This window comes from Tinamus guttatus, unplaced genomic scaffold, assembly GCF_059628265.1.
Source record: "Tinamus guttatus ecotype Peru unplaced genomic scaffold, ASM5962826v1 Tinamus_guttatus_pri_ptg000264l, whole genome shotgun sequence".
NCBI lineage: Eukaryota > Metazoa > Chordata > Aves > Tinamiformes > Tinamidae > Tinamus > Tinamus guttatus.
This window is the reverse complement of record NW_028288798.1, coordinates 741,060-761,786: the sequence shown is the minus strand read 5'-3', so window position 1 is coordinate 761,786 and position 20,727 is coordinate 741,060. Positions and strand designations below refer to the sequence as shown.

General features: G+C 42.5%; 1 protein-coding gene and 1 long non-coding RNA gene across 3 annotated transcripts in view; one reads left to right on the top strand and one right to left on the bottom strand.

Annotated features, from left to right (window-relative positions):
• The window catches only part of LOC148594267 (uncharacterized), a 507,147-nt gene that overhangs the window by 281,469 nt on the left and 204,951 nt on the right, over positions 1–20,727 (top strand). The window lies entirely within an intron of this gene.
• SNX9 (sorting nexin 9) overlaps positions 1–20,727 on the bottom strand; it is a 52,452-nt gene that overhangs the window by 29,524 nt on the left and 2,201 nt on the right. For both annotated transcript variants that reach the window (XM_088527211.1, XM_088527212.1), the window contains exons 2-4: positions 4,973–5,059; positions 3,663–3,737; positions 2,406–2,528 (exon numbers count right to left, since the gene is read on the bottom strand). In XM_088527211.1, coding sequence (XP_088383337.1) covers positions 2,406–2,528; positions 3,663–3,737; positions 4,973–5,059 — 285 coding nt within the window. The remainder of the gene's footprint in view (positions 1–2,405; positions 2,529–3,662; positions 3,738–4,972; positions 5,060–20,727) is intronic.

The following is a 20,727-nucleotide window of genomic DNA, read 5'->3' as shown; positions in this document are numbered from 1 at the left end:
AACAGGAGCATTTAACCTCTGCACTTGGCACCCTAAGAGGTACACAGGAGCGATCTATACAACTCTGACACCTCTGTTTTACAAGCAAGTCACAATAAAGCTTAGTTGAGAACAAGAAAAATGTCTTGCATAAAGAAAGCAAATGGGCTGAGGTGTTTTTTTTTGTTGTTCAAATCAAGAGGATGACCAACCACAGCGTTTTTGCAAGGAGATTATATGCTGCACTAGAGAACTCTGACCCGGTGGAGAAAGGCACAGGGAGAGCTAGAAGCTGAACCCAGGCTACACAACATACAAAGTTAGTCACAAATTCCTACTGGGAACAAGCAACAAGATAAAGATCAGAAGCTGAAGAAACCAGTCTCCAAAACAAGATCTGCTGCTTTTCTAGAAAATATATAACCAAACAGCAGTTACTGGCTCAACTACAGGGCAACTGGGGAAAACATAAGTCACTTGAGACAAAGTCCTGGCCAGTTCCTGGTACGGGGGAGCAGGGGGAACACACTCACCAGCCCGCAGCAATTTTTATTAGTTCCCCTCAGATTTTGCACAGGCTTAGCCTCATCCAGGTGCTTCTCTTTCACCCCACTTCTCTTTCTCATACTCATATTAGCAGTACTCATATTAGCAGTAAGAATAAGGAACCGATACAGAAGATTTAAGTTTTTTACCTGAAGTTACTGCATTCCAACATTTCTTGCAAAGAACCCACAAACTGTGTATTTTGGCACAAACTGTGGCAATATACTGCTGATCCTTACAATAATATTATCTGGCATAAATAGTAGTAAGTGTCCATATTTTACATTTTTCCAGCCTTCCTCCCGCCAGAAGTACACCTTTCCTACATAAATTAATATAGTAATGCTCTATTATTTATAACAGAATAGATACATTTATTTTAATTTTCCTCCCATGCAGGCAAGAGGGCTGCCCTCTTCTAGGCATATGAGCACCTTGTGTTAAGCACTGACAAAGCTCTGATAGAAACCTCTGTTACTGCTGAAAGTACTCTGTAATACTTTGTATTTTGCTGCAGGTAATTCCTCCTGGGTTAAATTATACTTTTCCTATTTCTTCATAAAGAGAACAATATTCAGAATTCAGATTCAAAGTAAATGCTGCAACTATTTCAAGCTTCCTCAGCCACAAAGTTCTCCTAAAAAAACTCCACTGAAGGAAACAAAATTGGGGCAGGGTTAACAGACAAAGCAGAAGCAGCAAAGTTTCTACTCTGCCTGCAAAATTTTTAGGAATTTTAGAGTTAGATTGAACTTAAGTAGAATGAAAAAGTCAATGCTTTTGGATCTCTAACCCAAGAGGTAGTTCAAAAGCTCTGTGTTTACCCCAAATATTCCATTCGGCCTTAATTTAATACATATATGTATGTGTGTCCGTATATGCATATATATATATTTATATAAACACCCATACATATTTATATATTTACACACACATATATGTATACATGTGTCTATATAAAAATAATTATATATACACACGCATATATATAAACACACACACATATACACACATATACACACTTTGTTGATAACAATGAAACAGTCACAGTGAGGCCAGAGCTCTGAACAGGCACAGACAGAGCATTCAGGAGCCAAAGAAAAGATGCATTAATATCATGCCTTGGCCTGGAGCACGATGAAGCACTTACAGGCACCGCAGGGAACTTGCCCCCACTTCACTCTCTCAAACTTCTCTATTATATGGCAGCAACGATGCAAACTATACGTGACCACTGAAGTAAAGCTAGAGCCTTTTAGTTTGAAGTCAGGCAATCTCGAGTAACAACTGGTAGCAGAATACAAGCACAAACCAAACATCACATCGTAAAAGAACTGCTGCACCCACTCTCATACAAAAATATACATATATAGTTCAAGAGTGATCTTGGTCCATCTTAAAGTCCTGCAATGCAAATTACAGTCAAGAATACTAGCACCTGATTTTTAAGTGCTCCACAGAGTAGGAGTGAATCTCCAGCTGCTATGATGAGTAAAGAATTTACTTTTCAACATGCAAGACCTCTACATGTGCTGTTGGAAAAGGCAAGTTTTGCTCTTCTGTTAACCTCTAGTCATTGAAGCATTTAAGTGTTGCTGCATGTGGGATATGCTGCAGTCTGAAGACCATGACAAACAACTCACATTTAAGTTAACATATGTCCTCCTATACCTAACTTGACACTGTTTATTTAAAAATAGATACTTATAAGCTGACACACTGGACAAAGCTATTAAAGAAAGAAAGAGAAAGGAATGAAGACAAAACCAATCCAACACATCCTTTCCGCAAAACCAAAGTCAACTACTTCTTCAACTGACCAGAGACCATGCAGGAACTTGCTTCATCACCCACTGTGCCCAAAAACCCTGCAGACATACCTGATTGCTGCTCTTAGCAGCCGAGTTGGTCTGAGCTGTATTTGAAGAGAGGGAATCAAAAAAGGCTTGGTCAGCTAATGAGTTACCACAAGTAATTCCATCTTTTGCACCTTCATTTATAATCTGAAATAGAAAAAGTTGTAAAACATTTGCCATACTTCCATTAACCAAAATGTACTGATTATCTTGCATGATCATCCTAACATGCTTGTCATGAGACATTAAGATTCTATAACAATTCTGTATTCAGTCACTGAGTGTCATTTTTGAACTCAAATTCAATTGTACCTTTTAGTAGAAGTTGTGAAGATAAATCCTCCACATTACCCCACAACAGATGAAACAGCTTTACATTACCACAGTGTAACATGGAAAACCCATGGCAGTGAACACCCATCCATAAATTTACCAAGAATTAACAAGGGTGTTAAGATAACTGCTTGGGAACCGAGAGGATCCATTTGAGACACGCAAAAAGCTACCAGACCATGAGCTCACACTAAATGAAGGAGGGAAAAGTAAAAGGAAAAGAGGGGGAAAAAATAAACAAAAAACAAACAGAAATGGAGAAGGAGAGAAAAAGCCTGATGAGACTGCAGGAATCACATCCTTGACCTAGCTGCCAGCCTGCAGACTTACCAGTAGTGGGCCCCCCAAGAAAGAATGAATTAGAGTTCAAGAACCACAGCCAGCAAGGCACTTCTACCCGCTCACCTAGGAACACCAGTCATTAAACAAACCAGCATGCTCACACACAGGAGCCAGCCCTTGCCCCCAGGAGCAAGATGGGGACGGAATGCTGTATCCCAAAACCCAGAACTGGCGTTCTGCTCCAGAGATCTATAAACATGTGGCAAGTCAGCCGCGGCAACATCATCAGTGCAGTTTTATGAAACATTTCATTTTCACATCTGTATCCTCAAACAAGAAAGCAAATCAGGTACCAGATTGTGAGAGACCCAAAGCCAGAAGGAAATTCAGAGTAGCCAACACTCACAGCTAACAGATTACCTGTATTTATGACAGCCAAGTTCCCTTTGCATTTCCTGAGAGCCCACTAAGAAGTACAGTAGCTTTGAATGAGATGTCAGCACTGACCTCCAAAATCACCTACAGTTGCTTCCATGAGATTAAGGACTCTGAGCTTTAATATAGTGCAAGTTTTACGTCTGAGCCATAAAGGCTGAACAGCAAATCAAAGGATGGCCTTTTCAGTAGTTCTGCTTTCTTAGAGCTTAACACAGTGCAGTCACTTACTTCAACATAATCTGTGGGAACAAGTCCCCTCTCTCCTTGGCTGTTTTTTCCTTCTAACCAGCCTCCACCAACATCCTAAAAGAAAGGAGAAAGAGAGAAAAAAAACAACAATGAAGCAGTCATGCTTTAAACAATGCTGCAGGAAGCACTGTGTTGGTTCAAATGCAAACTGCAATGCTTGAAAGAGTGATGACTGTATGACCACGAACAAATTAACTTAAAATCTGCTGAAGAACCAGATACTCACTTAAACATAAATTATTGACCAACACATGTTTCACATGGCTACTGTGGACTTTAGTTTTAACAAACACGAGAAAGAAGCTTGAATTTGAAAGCACTTCTGATCGTTTATTATGTAACCACATGTTCTTCGGGTACAGAATGTGTCAAAATATGCAATGCTTAGTGTCATGTTTCTAAAGGACTCCTTTGACAAGCAAAGAAAGACAACTCAAGTCTTCTCAAGTAACTGATCAGGACTATGGCTGATTATGCTCTTTAAAGACTTAAATTCTAGAGACTAAATTAATTTCTTAATATTTCCATTCAACCAGGTTAAATAAACTAAAAAAAAAAAATCCTCTATGCCAGATTATTTAGACTGTTTGTTCACATGAAAATCTGAGCCATACCACTAAAGAAAATTCAAAAGTTCAATAAACTAACTCTCCTGTTACTAGTATAAGAAGGTTACAAGAGAATAAAAGTACATCCATCAAAAATTAACATGTCAAATGTCTGTGTTCAAGAGTACTATTAATTTTAAAATTCCTTGACAGCCTTATCTTAAATATTTTCCCCACTCCTCCCCTGCATCTTGTACATACTGCTTTAATTGTGAAAGGACCACAGATTTAGCAACAGATGTTGTGGTAAATTCTCCGAACATACCAGTCTCTTGGCATGCTGAAGTCATTATTGAAAGAAAAAAAAAAATCAGAAAACTTTGAAGTAAGTCAGTGTCAGAATTATCATTAAATGTAATGAGCAAGTATGCAAAAGGCTGCATGCCCCCCCAAACAGCAGGCCACTAATCAAGAAAAAAAAGCCCATTTAGAGAGGGCAAAAGGCTGAGCAGAGAACTCCAAGCGTGCAGGCCCACACCAAGAGGGCTGCGTGGGATGCCCTGGCCCCCAGCATTGTGCTCCTCACCTTCACTGCCACAACATCACTAGCAAACCCTACGCATTAACCTCTTGGCTGCTTCGGCAGGGGGGAAGGCAGCCAGCACTTTGTCCCACGTCACCCAACAGCGCTTCTCTCTGGGGACGCTGCCCCAGAGCCTGGCGTCCCGCCGCTCCGCTTACCGGGTTGGTAATGACGATGATCTCCCCTTCACTGACGGTCAGTTCGTTGTTTCCGGGCTCGGCAGCAAAATCATACATAACACGAGCCTACACGTGGGGGAAAACAAACAAATCCCAGTAAGCTTTCCATCCTATTAAGCAGCTTGCACAGAGCAACTATCAGAATCACACACATTCTTAAATAGGAGAAGTAAATACTAAGTATGGGAAAGGCTAACGTACACAGAGCAATAAAATACATGGGAAGCTAGCTTTTTCCAAACTGGAACTCCAAACCCACCACTAATGCAAATTTTACAAGAGGAAAGAACTCCAGCAAAGCTTGTTAGAAATGACCAACATTTTCCAAGAGGATTCACAGTTTATGACCGCCAGTTCTCTGCAGGGCCCAGGACAATCTGTATAAATTTTTCCAGGAGGAGAAGGAAATGCTTTTAGCTTTAGCAAACAATCTGATTAATACACTCTTCTGCAAGACATGTTCCAAATTCAACTGGGGTAAAGGAGCATTTCATAAAGCAAGCATTTCAGCAAAGGAAATCAAAAGTTACTGTAGATCTAAGTAACCACTGCTGAAATTGGAAACATTTTGAGACTTTGTTTGCATACAGGATGAACTATGCAAATACCAGCAAATAGTGAGAAAAGAAGTGTTACATACTGGGGACAAGAGCAAAAAAAAAAAAAAGGAAAGGAGAGGACACCATAACAAAAACAACCTAACTTAAGGGTTTAGGTACAATGGCTTTATTAGGTACTGCCTACTATGATGCTAACTCCAAAAAAAAAGTTATGGCTGAGGCACTGACAAAGTTGTCTAGCATTTAAGCAACAGCTCCACTTCTTCACATAAGGAATTGTAGCATAGTACAAAGCCCTATTCCCCATCATCTTTTTGTAGTCTTCTATTAAATTCCCTCATATATCTAAAAGCAGAGAAGGCTCTCCAGGAATATAAGTAGCTACGTTTTATTTTCCTTATAGACTGTTAAAACGGACACAGAAGACAATATGTTAAAAAAAAAAAAAAAAAAAAAAGAGCATATATTCTGCCTTATAATCTCAAAGGAAAGTCTAGAACCAAGGTTTTAGCCTTCCATTTAGACTGGCATAGTAAAATTTTAAACCTGAGAGCCAAATAGATAGCTAGGTATCCTTTGCCTGTGCCTCCTTTTCATTGGCCTACTAGAACATGTAAATAATATATATTATTTACACCCTCAAGTTTTCAACATAGCTGCTTGCTCCAGAAGCAATTAGCAGATGATTTTGTTTGATAGATGCCAGTGCAGAAGTATCCGAGGGCTGCCGAACTGGGAAGCTAGACTATAGGCCAGGAAGTTCACACAGCGCCGCCTGTAACACGTGCGAGCTCCTGCTCCCCCAGCTCGTACAGGGTGAAGAGCAGCAGAAAGCTTATTTCAGGAAACACATTAACTCCCATAACACGTACTGAAAGGTGCCTTCTTTTCACCACCAAAGCATGAAGGAGGGAGAGGAAAAACAATTTTATAACAGTGTGGCATTGTGACGATTATGTCAGGTAAGGTCCACAGCAATGAGGTCCTCCTTGTGGTTGGAGGGCTCAGGTAGGCCAGAGAAGGGAAAAGGAAAAGCAGAAATTGCTTTGCCAAAAATAATATACAGTAAAGTTACAGTAAAAATTCTGCTCTAAACAAGTTATGCTAGAGAAGAAAAAAGAAAAAAAAAAGGAGAGAACATGTTTGTCATCTAGCTTTGCCTCAAAACTGCAGGTTACTATAATCCCCACACAGACATTCCTTCCTCTGACATAAAAACAGAAATAAAGAGCAGCAATCCTTCCCACCTCCCCATTTTATTTTTTTTAAGGCTAGAAATATTTCTTGCTGGTTAAGAGATGGCTCAGCTTGAGTGTAAATACACACAGAGAAGGGAAATAAAACCCTTATGCCACAGCGGAGCCCATCTGAAGCCAGTCAGGAGCCACGTGCACAGCAGGCCAAGCCCTTGGGCTTCGCTACCAGAGAAGTCCCATGCTGAAGAAAACCACGTGTCGCATGGGTGCTTAGCACGTTCGACCAGTATACTTTTTTTCCATAGGAATTAAGGCTCTCCAAACTCACAGATTACATTGTGTGAAGCAAAGCTGAACAGAAGAAAGTTGTTTTCCTGCTATGACTCCTACCTGACCTGTGTGTGCAACTCGATTTAACAAAGCTCAGATGATAGAAGTCCCTCTTCCCCACAGTCCGGATGCCTGTGAGAAGCCCATCCCACCCGGCTAAGCACAACATGGTATCAAGTTCTTGCTTTTATTCCCAGGAATGAAGAGAGCTCACTAGGACACGGGCAGATATTACTGCTTTTTAAGAAAACTAGCAAAATATCTAAAAATAATAACTGCAGTGCCAGCATAAGATACATTTGTTTTTAAATAAGTCGAAAATCAGATGCACATACTCAGTTCTTCAGACGTATTGCAGAGATAAAAATAAACCTCCCAAAATTTGGAAGCATTGGTCTTTCCTTCCCTAGCAGACAAAAAGAAGTATGTTGGATTTAATAAGGGCAGAAGGCCAAGGATTAGCCATCCACTGCTCCTAACCCCTATTTCAAAATTTGTTAGTTCAGGTGAAGAAGCTACAAGCAGACAGAGTAATTTGTGATTTGCTGTAGCGTAAAAAATTGCAAAGAAGAAATATTGGCAATGATCAGACTGGCCAAAAGGGGCATCCCCAGACACCACAGCCACAAAAATGGATTTTTACAGAACATGAAGCATTTGAGGTACATCTGCAATCTGATTCATACCCACTTCCCAGATTTTTCTGCTGGCATCCCCCCTTTCACTTGCATTTCTGCTCTCTTTCCCCTACTTTGTGGATAAACCCCTAATAAGCCCTAGCAAATTTGCTGTAACGCTACCCTCAAGACTCTTCAGATTTAATGGCAAACACCACCAATACAACCAAGTCCTAAGTGAACACACTTGCAAAATTAAGTGGCTAGATGTCAGTTGTTTTCTCACTTTAAAATAAGCATATTGTTAACAGTTGATGAGCTCAAAAAGGCCATAACAGATTTCATGGGCACGACACAAGCCCTGGTCATTGTAATGTACATCTACTGCCCTATCTGCGCAGGGAGGAGCGGAGCTTGCAGCGCTTCCCGGGAAGCTTGTGACCCGCTGGCTCCCAGCCCCTCCGCCGCCTCGAGCCGGGGGAACGCACGGCCCTTCGGCAGAGCGCGCCGGGGCGGCAGCCCTGTCCGCACGCGGCGGGCACAGGCATCCCGCTGCCACGCGGAGACGGGGATGCGGAAAGCAAGAAACATCAACAGCCTCCTCACCCGGCTGGACTTGCTGCTTAGTTACACATCTGGCCTGCCGTTTCCTGATCCGCAGATTTGCCGGCCTGGTTCAGCGCGAGGCCTCTCTTTCAGAAACTTCAAGCATCGCAATCAACCACTGTCTTCTTAGAAAGACAGTTTTAATATTGTCCAAGTCTATAAAACATGTATTAAAATCCTTCATATATATCTTTTATATTAAAAAACAGTATCTAGACTAGTGAAAGTTTTATTCCTCTGCACATTTGGAGCAGAGGAGTTGGCTTTTATCCATCAGTCACTTCTGCCATTGAGGTGAGTACCTTCTCCACCTCTTCTTCCCCCCAGAAAACCTAAAATCAGAGATTGAAAGAAAAAAAAAAAAAAGTATTTGCCAACTGATTTATGCAGCAGGCACAAGAATATGTAACCCCCAACTGTCAGTGTGTCAAGATTCTTGGTATAAATTAAGTAGGCAGGAAGTTGACTATGAAAAAAGTAATTAATATAAAATTCTAATGAAGGGTTATATCATTACAACACTAGATTACTAGAAGGGCATCCAAGATTTTTGCAGACCTCTTGCTGGACTAGCTCCTCTCTACTTGTTCCACGTTCTTTAAACAGGCGACACAGCAACAGAAACACCTTTCTCCTAAGAAGGATCTTTCTGCTTTTTCCAAGACATTTTAATCAAGAGACCCAGCTCAGACACAAGAGCAATTTGCCCCAGGCTGGACAGCATGCACTGCAGTTCACCTGCAGCAGGCAAATTCTGTTGTGGAGAACAACCAAAGCCACCGTGCACTCCTCTCTACTTGAGGATATTCATACTTACAGTTAATGCACACCAGTTGTGCTCCCAGCAGCTTTCACAGCAGCTTGCCTATCTAAACATCTGTCGATAAGAACGATTAACAACCCTCAGCCATCACCGCATTGTATTTGGTTCAAGTTTTTACTTTGGAAGCCAAATGCAAAGAAGAGCCAGACTTTCTGAAGGAAAAACTCCTGCATTATAATGAATGTGCACTACATAACAATAATTGTAGCAAAATATCAGCGACATCCACTCAGAAACTTAACACATCCTTGAAAACACTTCCCTCATGTGATTTGATTTTACTGTATTAGAAGGAGCGTTCATTCGTTACACCACAGACTCATCTGTTTCAGCCATCTGTTAAAGTTCAGGAAACTTATACCACAAGATGACTGTTCCTGCAGGACAGCTGGCAGTGACAGATAACACAAACTCCAAGGAAATGTCCATAGAAGGCTCAAAGCGTTAAAATTTCTGTGATAAATGCAGGGCTGCCGTTTAATTGTTAACTCATGATCCAGAGCCTGAGCCATGGAGCAGGGCTCTTTCCAAGGGACTGGGATTCTCCATCCCGTGGATACCAGTCCAAGGAAGAAAACTGCTGCAGCAGAGGTGGCAGCAGCTCCCAGGTTCCTACCCACTCTCCACTTCCAGGTCCTACTCTCCCCTGCAGTCAATAACAGCAGTTCCCATGCACATGGGAAGAGAACCCAATTCCGCCTTTATTTTGTGGAAAGGAACCAAGTAGATAGGTCTGTCTAAGGAATCTGCATCCTACTAGAGAGGCAGAAACCATAATTTAGGAAACCTGGTGGTAAATAGCCTCTTCAAAAGAGTAATACTTCAATTGCTAGCACCAGTGCTTGAGCTAGGACAATCATTCGCAAGCCAATTCCTACAATTTCACAGGGCCCTGAGAGAGAGCAGACTGATTTTTTTCTAGGACAGCAACTTAAGCTTTTAGCTGTAAAGAGTAAAGAAAGGTCTCTGGTCATCCCAGGTAACTCTCATAGCATTTGGGTTATGAATAAACAGAGAATAGGCACAGAGACAAAGATAACTTCATAGAGTTTTGCTACAACAGCTGCATCACTCAACACAGGTATTTTCCACTAGGTCTAGCGAACAGGAACCTTTGAAACCAGCTAGCCGTGAAGCAGTGACAAGGACTGTGCTGATTACACCTGGATGAACAGAGCTGCAAGATGCATTTCTGTCTTCCTTGGGGGTTTTGATTCATTCGCAACTATGACATTTTTATTACATTCTCTAAACAAACTGCAAAGCACCTAAGGAGAGGAAGCAGGAGACCCAGTAGATTGGTTCCTTCCTCCCCCATTCGCCTCTCATTCACGTCTTGAATTTCTCACATCAAAATTGCACGAAGAGCATGGATACTCTATTTTCACATCACCTGTCCCCCTTCAGATGGGGCTAAGGGCTAAAGACTGTCAGGAGCTGAGATACCAGCTCAGCTGGGCACGTATTTAAGCCAGGCTGTGCCGAGAGAACAAACAGCAAAACACAACTTCTAAACCTGCCATAATTTCTCACTCCTAAATAACCCCACAGTTACTCACCATGGTTTGGCCTATTCAGAAAGTCTTTGGTGAGCATTGAACACCTTGTTACAGAAACACATAAGCAGCTCAAGTGAAACATTCCCACGAAAAGCCAAGCAATCTACTAAATCCCGAGAGCTCTTCCAATTCCACAAGCCTGCTATCACAGCAATTTGAAGTATTTATTCATTTTTCATGTCACATAGGAAGCTTTGTATTATTCTCAGATTAAGCTCGGGTTGCTTTCTTCTTTGCATTTCCTGACCTTTCTGATCTTTCTTAGATTTTTGTTCTGTAACTACCATCCACTAATTTCTGAAGTAGCTGACTACTACTGTATAACTCAGTATCAGCTGAAAAGTCAGCACTAAAACCCTAACTTTTTTCACCACGTCAGTGCAGCTACAGACATTTATGCAACATATGCAAGTTCTTAAATGACGGCTTCATTTCACGACAACAAGCAGTCAGAACAACATCTACATTCCTGTGCCCTAGTCGGTGCATCTTTCAAACTCTCAGCAGGCCAAAATATACACCCACTGTATACACAGTGTTCATACTAAGGGAACACTGAGACATTTAAGAATTAATCCGAAGAGCTCAAAAAAGAGAGGGGGGAAAAAAAGGGAGGAAAAACAGCTTTAGAAACATAGGAACTCCAGAGGACTCCCCTCCGGAATATTATCCACCGAGTACGCTATCTTTCTTCCTGCAGTAGCTTCTGCATATTTTATTCTTTTTTTTTTCTCCTCACCTCTCATTTACTCTGAAACCCCAGCTCACCTATGAGCCAGAAAGTACTCCTCTTAGAGGGAATAGTTTTCCACTGAAGCAGCTGCAATGTGATTGAAAAAAAGACCTCTTCATTTTAGTTCAACTATCATAACTGTACCAGACTGCTTAGACTAAGTGTATTTTTGTATGATCTATGCTGAAATATTGAACAGCTCTTAATGTGCCTTTGTCCCTTGACCTAGAATGGCAGCTACCTTCTGCCTTGCCTACAGCCAAAGAAATCCCTAACCCCACTCACATGCTCTTTTTACAGACATTCCCAAGAGGTGAGAAGCAAACAAATAAGTGGAGATGGAAGCAAAACAGGACACTGGGGGCATTGTCCCTGTACTCCCACAGGCTGGAGCTTTAAGTCAGGAATTCAGAGAGATTATACATAGTTTTGCAAACCGCCAGTTGCAGTGATAAAGATTCGCTGCCTGCCTTTTTAGCTCAGGTGGACTCAATGGAACAAGTTTATAATGTTTATAGGCTGTAAGCACTATCGCTGTTCTTGTGTGCGTTCTCAGCGATACCTGCTTAGGGAAAAACTGCTACTAGAGCCTGAGGAAACTGAACTGCCCCTTCCACTTGGTCTTTAACATTAAACAACTAAAGGCTAAAACTGATTTATTCAATAAAAATCTCTCCTTAAGGCTATGTTTTTTTCCCCTCAAAGCAATTGCTTTTGTGTGGAACACCAATAGGAGAACACGGGCCCCTCGTACAAAGGAAACCGAAGTCTAGCCAAGTAGGTCACTCCACCTTCCTGTCAGGGCTGTGTCTCTCAGAAGCCATCGCGCCAGGTCCCCTGGCCGGCTCCCCCTGGGGCACCCTGCATTCATCTGAACCTGGGCAGTCACACGAGGTGACAAGTTTGTCTCTTGACCTGCTGGCTCACTTTCTTCTGAGCTGTTCTTCAGCTCTTAAGGAGTTCAGTGGCCTGCGGCTAGTCATTTGGAATCAACATCACCAAATAGGAGCACATTAGCAGCAAATTAAACATGAGATTAAAAAAACGACTTTCATCACTCCATCCTGCTCATAAATCAGGCTTATAGGCAGAGGAGACACAGGACAGAGCACTCCCTTCACCCTCAGCATAGGCACATGCCCACACTACTTGGGGTAGATACCTAATGGAAGTATTTGGAGGTAGCTAATGGACATATTCAAACGGGATTAAAAGGTTTACCCAATATTGCTAGTGAGCAGTTAACAGAGCATGAAGCACTTCCCTTTATTCATCCTGCCACCTTCCCCCTCAAAATTAGATTCTCCAGTGGATAAAGCAGCACAACGTTTGAAACATTTACGCGGAATAAAAACAGTAATGAAATACTCATTTCCCACCAAAACGCATGCGGCTTAAACGACTGACACTTTTAGAATTAAGGGTATAATAAGTATACCTTGAAACATACCTTGCACCTATCTCTAAATGCTTTGGTGCACAAAGGAAGACAGCAGGCATGCGTAAGTGGTAAAGGGACTGCCAAAAGGACTGCTCTACTCATGGCAACAAGGCCATATGAGCCTTCCTCAGCTCTGCTTTTCTTAAGAGGACTTAACTGCGTCGCTGAAAGTAGTATTTGGTCATGAAAGATAGATACCCCCCGGGCCCCCACAACTGATAACCAGCTCTCTTTGCAGAGAACCTGTGCCAAGCAGCACTGCAAACTTCTGAAAGAAGGTATTCACACCCAGCTGCACTTCTACCTACTAGCAAAACAAGAGGGAAAGGAGGCCACTTAAATCCTACTAAAGTGAAAGGGCCCAGTGGAAGCCACCACAGTTTCGGCAGACCCCTAACTTGCTGAGATACCGTAATTGCAACCGAAAGGCAGGAGGAAAAGGAAGCAAAGCACCTCCCAAAGTCACACGTGCTCCGGGCCGGCCTTGCAGGCAGCACTCGCACCAAGACCTCATGCCTGCAGGTGCCGACTGCCTCCCATTCCCAGAGGGAACACAGGAGGTGACACGCTGCTCAGATCCAGCAGCTAGGGCTAAACGCTCCAGAGGCAGAAACAACCGGAGCATTTATAAGAATATTCCTGTGCTGAAGATGTCCTTAAAATGCTAGAGGGAAACATCTTATAACCTTCCAAGTATTAAAACCAATTATATCTCTCTTTTCTGTGCAGTTTGAGAGAAATAGGCAGGTAAATAGCCACTGCCAATGAGCATCAATAATGCAAGTAGCATCTAAGGCATCTCCCATCTTTACAGCAGTGTTTGGTAGCTCGGGAATTTGTGAATTACCCACAAGGGCTCAGTAGTTCCAAAAGCCAACATTCAAATGTTGATACTTTTAAGGAACTGTCTGGCACATGCTTACAAGTTTTAAGTGCAAAAATGCCATTAGAAGAGCATAGTTACCTTTTGCGGTGCTTGCACAGACCTAAACATGTGGCACTTTATAAAACAGGGCCAGGGGCCAGACCCTCCACGTACGCAGGCAGCAGAGAAGCAAGGCACATTCAAACAGTAGGGTTGCATACAAGGCACCCGATGACCTAGGCCTCTTCCCACATACTGACACAGCCAGGTTTTCAGGTGCTTATGTGCTGAACAAAGCTTTCTTCCCATTGAAAGCCATGGCTTACAAACCAGCTGTCAGTTGTTAACAACATATTAACAGAACTTTTAATCTTAAAGAAGGAGCTCCAACTACACCTAGTGACTGTTTTCAGAAGCAATTTACTGCACTGCTCCAACTGCCCAGAGTGCCTCATGTTTTCCTTTCTGAACATGAACATGTTCTGGGTCCCAGTGTGGTCTGCAGACTAAACAATTTCAAGCATGAACGGGACATACACTGGCACAAGGAAAGCATGGCTTTGAATCCACAAGCTGGGCAGACGTATTTATCTCAAGCGTGATCCAAGCCTCTAGGTTGATTCAATCATTCCTGATCTCTGCAATCAAGCTACCGTTTCCTCAAGGAACATTTAACTGCGTATCAGAGCAGGCTGCCGCCCTGCCTCCCCCTAATGTGCCCCTAAACTCTGCAAGAACCAAGCAATATCAGATCTTTGCCCAAAGGCAAAGAAGCAAACAAGAGGTAAAGATTTCAGAGCAGGTCTGCAGCACTCATCCAGAAAAATAGCCACGCTGTGACCTGGTCATTAAAATGGCCAGTTTTAACAGTTACACAGCAGTGTGTCCTTTATGAGGGGGGAGACTACAGAGCAGTAGTTATTCCAAGAACTGAAGGGACAAATTTTTGTGAGGGTTTCCAAGGATCTTGCAGCCTTTTCAGACTGAGGACACTATTAAACAGCTTTTTCTGACTGAGGACACATCAATTAGGACACCAACATTCTGCGATCTCATAACCCTTTTTTTAGAAAGGAAAACAATATATATACATATATATACACACATCCCTTCATGAATAATTATAACTGTACTTTTATTATAAATGAAGTTATTATTATCCCTGCATAAATATATTACTATTTCATCAGATTCAGTTGCTGTAATTCCAGAAATGGGCAAGCTTCTCTGTTGAAAGCATAGAAAAAATTACAAAACCCCACACAGTTATGAACTATTCACTTTAAACTGCAGCTACAAAGCTCTAGTAGATCTAGCCAAAGAACACGCAGCACCTACTTGGAACATGCACCTGCACGTCCACCTGCAGCCAACTACTGCAGTGTGCATTAGTATTAACAGCAGCAGCGCTTACCAATCCCAGTTCAAGTTAAAAGAAAATCCAAAAATAAAGGAATTAATGACCAAACTAGAACCCCACACCACTTTTTCTAAGTCATGCAATATTCAAAGTTCCTCCTTTACAAACTTCCACCTTCCATTACCCAAGAATGCATTTAAATTGCACACCATGCAAACTGTCCTTTTAGTAGGAACATTCAGGGAGCTGGAAGCGATGAAGGAAGCCAGGGCAGCAAGTTTGAATCGCTGCTTCCTTATCGGTTACCAGAAAATCTGGAGGATTTACAGAATAAAACTGAGTTGCCTATATAACAATTACAATTCAACATCCATATACAAAGTTCTAGGAATATGGCCTAGTTATTGCAAGGGGAAATATCATATCCATAATCAATCACTTTTGGGAAAAAGTACAGGGCTATTAAAAGAGGAAGCGACCATTCTGCTGATACAATTGTGCTGAAATACTGGATGCTCTATCAACATTATCCCTCCATATATTAGGATGACTATATACTTGCACGTCACCTCAACAAGAACAATACTATTTACTGCAGTGGAGGAGTTGAAACATTTAAACTTAATTATGAGGCCTGAAGAAGTTTGAGGACAAACAAAATGTCCCATCACTAAAGACTTTAGTGCAGCAGGGAGATCAACTGTGCGAGCTGGTTGAGGAAAAGCAGAATTTAAACCAGAACTAGCAGAACCAATTCACACAGTGCTCTTGTAGCAGTGGTCCTTCTTTTGGAATCCACCCTCTAATTGTGACAAAGAAAAACATTCTTACACAGAAGAGAGAATCAGTTTTAAGTCATCCTAAGAGAATTTGTAGCTTTTCTTGAAAATTAGCCACTTAGTTGGATCAGTCAAGAAAAAAGCACTTTTTTTTGAATTTAATTAGAACCAAGAGGACAATTTCATTTTAGCTCTGAAAGTTGAGAATCAAAGTCTCAAAAGGCTGGGGAAAGCAAAGCAAAACCTACTGCACACAAATGGAGAGACCACTGAATACCCAAAGGGAAACACAGTGGGTTCCTTTGCCAAGAGGGAGCAGATGGCACGCCAGCAACACACAGGTAAGTCACAAGAAAGTGCCCCTCAACAAGCAGTACACAAGCTCCGCTTCTTGCGGGGGCCGTTCTGAATGATCTCACGTGGGCAGCGATGCCTGACCCGGGGTTTTGCGAGCGGGACTTGCCCGTGCCTAGAAGCGGCTGGTTTGCTCTGGCTCTCAAACCGCACTGCCCAGCACCTTCCTACGGAGCCCTCTTCCTTCCGACCAGCCGCTTTGCATACTGGAAACCACTCTACAGGAGGGCTTTCCATTACGAGGTACGGCCTGGAGAATGGAAGCGCTGCCTTTACGCTGCTCTGGGGCCGCTGCTCGAAAACAGAGCCGCTTTGGACTGACAAAAAGAAATAAAGCAGCATGGCACGCAGACACTGGCCTGACTGTCCCTAGGAAGCCTTTCAAGCGTACCTAGGATGCTCTGTGAGCACTGCACCCTTTCACGAGTGGTGCTCAGTGCAGTTCCCATGCCCTTCATATCACATCGTGTCCCGAATGTCCCCTCACAAGGGCAGAGCATCTGCAGCAGCCTGTGTGGAGGCAGCTCCCTACAAGAAGCAAAGTTACATCTCAGGCCTTTGGTCATCTACTGTGGTTCTCAGAGAGGGACCATTGCAGAGTTCTGGTCTCAACTGCTTTCTTTTGACAGAGATTTCTTAGCCATATGAAGCTCAAACAGAAGGTCTGCTTTGCAGGAAGAACGGTAAGGCTCAGCGCTCAAATAAGATTTTCCAGGAAGCCAAATGCATACATAGTCTTCCTCTTCAGTAGCACTTAATTTTTTTTGTTGTTTTTTCTCCAAATTCATGTTACTTGGAAAGCACTGTTCTGACTGTAAATGCCGAGAAAGCAAAAATAAGCAAAGTAAAAACAAGTGCTGGCATTTGTCCCTCTCCACGGAAAACTTTACAGTGAAACGCAATGAACTTCTAGTTGTGCAGCATGTTTTGCAATAAAACAGACTGCTTCCAACACCATTAACTTTGCAATTGCTCATAAATATAATACACAGGTGCTTGTAAGTATAATGCATATAGAATAGTCAAGCTCCCTCCCCATTTTCCCCTTGCCCCTTCAGAAGCTTTAGCATCCTAAAACTGCTAGATGTTCCTAATGAAGTAAGTGAGCTTTACGGGCAGAAGGTGGCACGCATGTCCATATGGAAGGAAATTTTTAAGATATGAAGATCAGATATTCTAGAAGATGACAACAGTTCATGGAGGAAAATATCAAAAGAATGGTGTAAAATAAACATTACTACAAAGCCACAGTTAGCTATAATGATTGCTTGCAGAAATGTTGGTACATGGAGAAATTCTCCTGTAATGTAAATCTGGATCCTGAGTCTGTAAAACAGCGGAAAATTGAGACATCTGATATGCAACTTCCTTCTCTTTAGCTGCCCTTTAAACAACAACCTCTGGTAATGAGTCTCTGATGACTCAATCCTCAAGCGCTTAAAATAACTATGAAAAACTGAATCACAGGAATTATTACCCAAGCACAACAACGTCACACAGAATCTAATCACCTCGCCAGCTCCCTAACACAGAGCTTAGCTACACAGATTCAGGCCTTCAAAGGAGCAGCCTTGCACCAGTAAATTGCAGGAATGTCAAATAACCCACTTGCCACTGAGCTTCAAAGGGCCATAAAGCCCCACAGTGACAAGAGAGGAGGAACCCTCTATCTTAGTAAAACACCGTGCCACATCTTCTGGGCCTGCGTAACTCACCCTGACATCTTGCCACATCACTAGGTCAGGGGGTTGGGGCACATTGGCATTTCCATGCATTTTCACTTTCCTCATTATTAAAAAAAAAAAAAGGAAACATTTTTACATTTATCTTTTCATTGGATTAAGATGATTAAATTGAAAAGATTTACAGATAGAGGATGTGACAGACCAAGAATAACAATCTTATTTTTTGTATTCAGCCTTGATTTGCTCTGTTTTCCAAGAATGGAGCAAATGGACTCCACTCCGAAGTGATTTGCACGGGAAAGTTCCATCACCACTCACAAACACAGTAAGAAATTATTCAGTTGACAAATTTTAAGATATGACTTCCTAGAAAAGACTTTCGACTTTCAATGTTGATGACAGCACAGCAAACAGACCTGCGTAGTGTGCAGTCTGGGTATTTGGAGCACTCCATGTGCTGAGGGATCCTGCACTTCGGAGCTGCAAATGGGAACCGTGAGAACTGGCTCTGCCCGACGCAGGCGGCTTCACGATGACCGGGCTGCCCGCGCTCCGCCTGGCGCCTTTGGGAGCGCCCGGCCCAGCTAAGGGCCATGCAGTCCCGGGGAGCGAAGGCACCCAGTGGGAAGATGGACACCTGAGAAAAGCCATCTTCAAATATCTCCAGTACTGCTACTTCCTCTCCCCTGTCCCGCAAACTGTCATACATAAATCATTTACAAATCATGAGGGAGGGCTGACCTTCCCTCACCACTCTTTTTTTCTTTTCTCCCTCCAAATTCAAGTATATAACAACATTCGTAAGGATATTCTAGGGTGATGAGAGGGACAAGAGAGCCTTGAACAACAATTTATCTCCACATATTCAAAACACTGCAAAGCTAACTCTTCTTTTAAGAACAAAGTATTCACTCTAAGAACTCTCCTCTGAGCAGGACTTCCTCCCACAAAAGAGGGCCCAGTCCTATAAACAGAACCAGACAAGCAAGTTCTTAAAATAGACAGGGCATTAAACAATGCAGCACGTAATGCTGGGCTACAGGTGCCCAAGATCACAGCGTGACATAGGCCTCGATACCCCTACTCAACAGGGTCCCAACCTCACAGAACTGCTCAATATTTGTCTTCAAGCTGTGAAAGTCACGGCACTGACTGCCCCACTGCTACTCTTACAAGTCAGACTTTGACAAATCCCCTTCCCTTTCCAGCTCCTTCGCTGTTCGCCCGTGGCACAGGGTCCAGAAGACCAGCCTCAACCATCAGCGAGCACTTGACCTTCTGGCCATTCCTGTTCTCTCTTCTGAAATTAGGACTTGACAAACCGCAAAACATCAGGCTTATCAGGAAAAAGAATCGCTTACATTTTAAAATAATGTGTTATCTACCTCAGGCTATTTTTAGAGGCATCTATTATTTAACAGACAGCAAATCACTTCCTGACATTTCTAGCTCTCCCTACTCAAAAACAAGCATGAGGGAAGTTGGGACTCTGCAAAGTTTAGTGAGGAAAGGCCGAAGTCAAGAAGCAGGAGAAAAAAAATATTAAGAATGGGGTTATGATCTGCATTTGGAAATGTTAAGCATCACTACGTACTTTTATACCCAGACACTTTCTGCTTTGCTTTATATGAACACTTAAAAATGAGGAATTATTGTACTCAATTCAATGTTTCTGAAGGAAACATCCAAAATAAACTATCCAGCTTGCTCCATCTGTTCTTAAACACAGCTCAGCAGCTGCCTACCTGTGAAGTCAGGCTCAGTTAGCTTACCACTCCTCAGAACATTTGAGGTTGGGATCTCCTACACAATTCAATTGCTGCTTTTTTTTCCCCCTCTTTTCTTTCTTTCTTTTTTTTTTTCTTTTAATATGGCTGAGTTTTTGAGGCATGTGACCTTGAGCAAGCCTTGAGGGAAACAGAACGGCCCCAGCCAAGTTACAGCAATGATACACAAAGCAGCCAGCCAGACTCAGAACTGCCACCAAAAGGCTCAGATTCTCCTTTTCCTGTTTTCCCCCTACATTTCCAACCTCCTCTCTGAGGACTGTTCTCCCCTATCCGATCTTTTGCATTGGCTATTTTATCTCCCTCAAACAGGGAAACGACCTAGAGTGATTTTTCTTCTTTTTTTGGCTATTTTGGCAAGTCACAGCAGCTCAGAGACAGGCTTGGCGAGCACAGGAGGCAACTGCTAGTGAGTTCAGAGGGACCAGGAATGGGTGCAAGGCAGAAGGGGCAGTGGCAGCCCCTTGGACAGAGCAACAGCCTCCAGAGGGCTCAAGCCTTGCCACCGTCCCTGCCTGTTTTCAACAAAACACCATCATACAGGTATTCCAGGGAAGCATTAGTAAAGGCCTTCTTTGACAGAAGCTGCAGTCTTACTCTTTAAAAACTTGAAATTATTTTGATAGAAAACCTCATTAGTTCAAGTGTTGCGTACAGTAAGACTGTATCTTCACACTGCAAAACTCAAGGAGCTGAATCGACCCAGTTTAGCTAAGTGGGAGTTAAGAGCAAACTGGTCAGCAAACCCAGCTAAGCAAGAAACGTCACTCTCCCCCATCTCCTCTCCAAAACCCTAACAATTTGATAGAAGTGTTATTTTAGCTAGCAGAAAAGGGGATAATAAAATAGAAGGTACGCAAATTCAGATTCAAAACAAAACAGGTGTCAACAAAAGAGTAGATTTTCCACTACTGAAAGAGTGTGAATCTAAACTGAACTCCACCCCCGCCCCTGGAAAATACAATCTTGCTAAAACAGGAATTAATTCAGGAAACACTGCTAGCCTGTGCCGGCTAGGCCTGACCGACAGCCACCCATA